The sequence below is a fragment of the Fulmarus glacialis genome, unplaced genomic scaffold (assembly GCF_000690835.1).
Source record: "Fulmarus glacialis isolate BGI_N327 unplaced genomic scaffold, ASM69083v1 scaffold50642, whole genome shotgun sequence".
Taxonomy (NCBI): Eukaryota; Metazoa; Chordata; class Aves; order Procellariiformes; family Procellariidae; genus Fulmarus; species Fulmarus glacialis.
Genome location: NW_009196903.1, coordinates 1 through 4,819, shown reverse-complemented (window position 1 = coordinate 4,819; position 4,819 = coordinate 1). Strand labels below are relative to the sequence as shown.

The window sequence follows — 4,819 nt, the reverse complement described above, 5'->3', positions numbered from 1 at the left end:
GGCGGTTTTGGTTTTGTTTCCCTAGGAAAATGCCACGAACGAGGAGATCATGCGCTCGCTGGAGCATGTTCGTCCGGGCAACGGGTACAAGCCCAGTTTCATCATGTTCGAGAAGTGCGAGGTGAACGGGAAGAACGCGCACCCCCTCTTCACCTTCCTGAAAGAGGCGCTGCCCTTCCCGCACGACGACCCCTCCTCGCTGATGACCAACCCGCAGTACATCATCTGGTCCCCGGTCTGCCGCAACGACATCTCCTGGAACTTCGAAAAGTTCCTCATCGGCCCCGACGGTGTGCCCTTCAAACGCTACAGCCGGCATTTCGAAACCATCAAGATCCAGGATGATATTGAATTGCTTCTGCAGAAGGTTCCCAAGAATGTTCTCGAATAAAGTGGAGCGCCGCCACGTTCCCTGCCCGGCCCCCTCGCTTCCTGCTCAGCTCACTGCACTCCTGCCTGTTTTTCTCGCAGGGTGTTGCAGCTCTGGCAGAAATCCCAATGTCTCATGCAGGTTTTGCTTATGATGGTGCATCTTCCAAACTCTTGAAGTGTACTTGATGTTTTCAAAAGTTGCATGCGAATGTTTGGGAAACTATGCCGGGGAAAGCAGCCGTGAGTCTCAGTAGCTTACTGTGATTCTCTGAATAAAAAAAAAAAAACATACTTTCTTTAAGGCTGTGGCTTGATAAATCTGGGTGAGTTGGGTGAACCATGGCAGCCATGTTACGCGTTCATCAGCTCATGTGGGTGCTCACAGGAGCTGACTTAAACCACTCGAGCGTGATAGTGCAGTCAGGCTGAAATCGTGGGCAGCGTGATGGGTAAACAGCGTTTGCGAGCTCTGCAAACTGTGAATCAGTGCTGCGTCCTACCCCGCGCCTAACGACTCGGCAGAGCGGGAAGGCGGCACAGAACAGAAATACCTTGCCAAACTGCTTACTGGACCTCACTCGAGGCTTGCCTGCAGAGGAAAGATGCAGTGGCACATGGCTGGGGGGCGATTTTACACTGGCTGACAAACTCAAAGCCTGGCTACCAACAACAGGCCACGACAGGTCAATAACTATTCGGGCAGGTAGATGAGCGATTCTGCAGCTGCGCTGGCAGAGGGCTTGAGGAAGAAGAGTCCGTCAGCCAAGGCCCATCTCATTATCTAGCCTCTGTCAGCGGATGCCCCGGGGGAGACCTAGAACAGGAGCAGTATCCGCTGACCCTCCCCAGAGCTGCTGCCCCCTCGCTGGCTTAGCTGTCTCCTGGCTCTATCCCGTTTTGCGTCGGTGGTAGCCCAACACAGATCCCTACATATTCGCCCAGTGCTGCACAAAGCCCGAATCGCCTCCGTGCATCCCCAATGCCTTGCAATGCAGGGAATCGCACAAAGAGCCAGTTCTTTCATGTTCCCAATGCAGAATACCAGCCTATTCAACCACTTCTCCCACAGAAACTGTGCCTTGCCTCAGAGAGTTGCATGTGACAAAGTGCGGGTGCGCGAGGGTTCAGGTAATATTTTCTTCTTTTGACTCCTGCCAATCACAGAGCTGACAGGTATTTCATGGATTTGTTACACTAATCCTGACATTGTTCCTGCACAGCGATCTGGGTTTACAGCCTGCTGCTGAACAGCTGGAATTAGGATTGGTTTCCCCTGGGAAACTGTGAGCCTGTGCCAAATTTCACCTGCCATCCTTCTGCCCAGTGGCTCAGGTCCTTCTGCAGGTAAATTTTCAATCCTTAAATGGCTCTGTGAGCACATTTTCATTACAAGCCACTTCTCACGAGGACTCATAGCACGGAGTATAAACTTGGTGCTGGACCGAGGAGTACACAGACTAGAAACTCGGGCTTTCGAAGGGAAGGCATAACACTTTCAAGCATTAGTGCATGGTTTTCATAATTACAAACACTTGGGATTTGAGGTTTTTGGGTTGTTTTTCCTGTTCGTAGCTTCTCATCTCACCAATTCGCTGGTTGCTTTGTTACTGTACTTACATTCAAGGCCCCCTCCGGGCTGACTTCAGGCACTGGGGCACAGCCAGCTCCACCCTGCTCGCTGCTACCCCTGAGTCATCGAGCTTTGAACTCGGATTGCACAATCCTCACCGGGCTATTTCTTAACTTCCAGTACAGCTTGTGGAAAAAACAGGATGTTTTCAGTAGCTGTTTCAGCTTTGGAGCAGAAGCTGCTCGATTTGGGGGATTATTTTTTCAGTTGACTTCCCTCATTAAGGGAGGATGTTGAAATACGTGGAGAGTACAGGGGATCACGGGCAGCAGGAACTCATTGCATTGAAAAATCTTTCTCGACATGAGCCGTGGCACTTCCTCAATCCTGACTCACCAAACTCGAGCCATTTGAGCGGGACCTCCTTTGCTTTGCCTGTTCCTTACCAGCCTGCAGCCCCTGCTGAGCCCCACCGCTGCAGGGGAGCAGACCACAACACCTGCTGCTGTTCCAATGGCAGCCCTGCCAAAAAGGGTTTCTCGCCAAGCCTGCCAGTCAGAAAGGCATCTTACACCGTGCTTACTTAGTGCTAATGGCCAAGGGATTTATTTACCTTCCGGCTGCTGGGGCTGTGCTAGCAGAAAAACAAAGCAGCAGCTCCAGAACAGATACAGCCACGCCAGCAGAAGTACAATGACGCGATTCCAGGATGAAAATTAGCCTTGCCAGCAGGAAAACGAATGATCCCAGTGTAAGCACACCAGCAGGAACTCTGCAGCGTAGATAAAAGCCTCCCAGCCTTGTTATTCACCGTCTCATTTCAGCATTCCCCAGAGTTGCTGGCTTCTGGGGTAAAGCGGGCTGTGGAGGAGAGGGCAGCCTGCGGGCTAGAAACCTTCGGCAGCAACACCCGCAGAAGAGCACAGCCCCCACGCAGGCTCTTGCGCCCAAACGTTATTTGGTGGTGTGACCAAAGGGGAAGAAGACACTTCACTACAGGTAGCAGCTCTATGCTGAGGGTAGACCTGAAGAATCCCAGATTCCTCAGGGATTATAAAATGGCCCAGTTCTATTTCTGTAATTCCAGAGAGAAACACACTGACTCAGTAGGAAACCTTAAATACTTTAGCACACTTGGTTGCTTCTTGGCTTTAGGACCTTGTCCTTTCAACATCTCGTGACTCCTACACTCTATTTTTCTCTACTTCTACACTTTTATTGCAAACAACTAATCCCTGTTAGTGTTCACCCTGCTTGTCCATTCTTCTACACGTCAGAATCCCACATATCCCCCGCTTTCTAGGGAATGTTTGGCCCCCCCTTCTCCCCCCTCCCAATGATCCCCCCCCTTAGCTGCTGATAGTTGCCAACAATTTGTTAGATCTTTAAACAAATTCAGATATTTGTAGCTGTCAGAAGTGTCAACTAGCTGCAAAGAAAATTATCCTTCCTGCCCCTATGTCCCCCTCCTGGGTTCCCTAGTGTTCTGCCCACCGAACGCTAGTACATCTCCTGAAATCACGGCTGATGAGATGTGGTGTTCAGAAGCGTCTACTCAACAGAAATGCTGTCAAGTGGAGCCTAAGACCTTTCTTACTCAGCCCATTAAATGTTCTTTCAGCTTTTTAAAATCCCTTTCTCCTTCAGCTGAGCTTTGTTGAATCCGCTAACTTTTAATAGCTTTCAGTTATTGCATCGTAAGGCAGGTAGGAAACACCTGCCTCCAACCAGGTGGCACTTGAAAGGGCTTTGTTCCTGTTGGTGCCACTCTTGCAGGGAGCACACATTGGGTTCAGCTGGAGACGAGAGCAGGAAGCCGAATGGTTGAAAGTGCTTGAAGAGACAGGAGAACACAGACACCCCTATCTACAGTGAAACTGTAATAATGTCATTTCCTAGTACTGAATCAGAAAGCTTTGAATTAGACCATTTTAATTGTTTACTGCACTGTTAGGAGTAAGTAATTCATTAGCAGAGTGAGGTCAGCCACATAAGCATTATCTCGGAATAGCTGACTCATTTTAAAAACACACCCAGCCTTGCCATAACAGGGTGTATTAATTTCTTGAAGCCCAAAGGGGCCCTGCCCTTTGAGAAAAACAGGAGTAAGTAACAGGACTCAACCCTTGCTGGAAGGAGAAAATTGTCTTCTTTTTCAGTGTTAACTGGATGGGCTTGCCCTGCTGTCAAAAAGATATAAGGCCTTTAGTATTTTACCCTGGATTGCTGCAGTACTGCCAGGCCTGGCTGGCAAGAGGTAGAGCCCATCTGCCCACCATGCTGCCGGACACCGGCTGCCAGGAGAGTGCTCCCCTGCACAGTCATGGCCCCAGCACACCAGCCCCTCAATTTTTTTCTGTGAGGTAGATGGATTTCTTTGGTGTATCGGTTTAAAGCAGGTTTTTAAGTCTCTGAATCATCATCTGAATCCTTCCCAATTTGCCCACTTCCCAAGGACAGGCTCCCTAAAGAGCACAGGACACGCTACTCGAGAGAGAAATGCCTAAATCACTTCTCAACTTTTTTTTTCCAGAGACACTTTCAAACTCCTGAGTACTCCCCAGCTGGTTACTCAGACCCATTCTCCAGTTTATTCCCATAACAATTTGAAGTCTCCTTCCCTAGCCAACGCCCTGACCAGGGGGCTCCATGAAGTCAGTTATAGGAGAAAATGGAGCATGGAACACTGAAACCACAGAGTCCACACCAAACATTTCTGCCACCTGCTTGGAAGAGGCTGCCCAGGGGGATGCTCTTGGCCACGGAGCCACCTCAGGGATGAGGCCTCCTGCGCCCCGATGCCTCCAGCCTTGCTCCGAGGCCTCCCTGCACCCTCCCAAGCCTCCAGCCCTGGCTGCTCTCCGCCCCGCCGGCCCC

The 4,819-nt window shown here is 50.4% G+C and overlaps 1 protein-coding gene across 1 annotated transcript; it reads left to right on the top strand.

The window, feature by feature from the left end:
- Window positions 1–28: 28 nt before the first annotated feature.
- On the top strand, window positions 29–391 carry GPX1 (glutathione peroxidase 1; the record flags this gene model as incomplete). The annotated part of the gene is made up of 1 exon (XM_009572338.1): window positions 29–391. A coding segment is annotated over one exon (363 nt), but the record flags the coding sequence as incomplete, so codon positions are not given.
- Window positions 392–4,819: the final 4,428 nt, after the last annotated feature.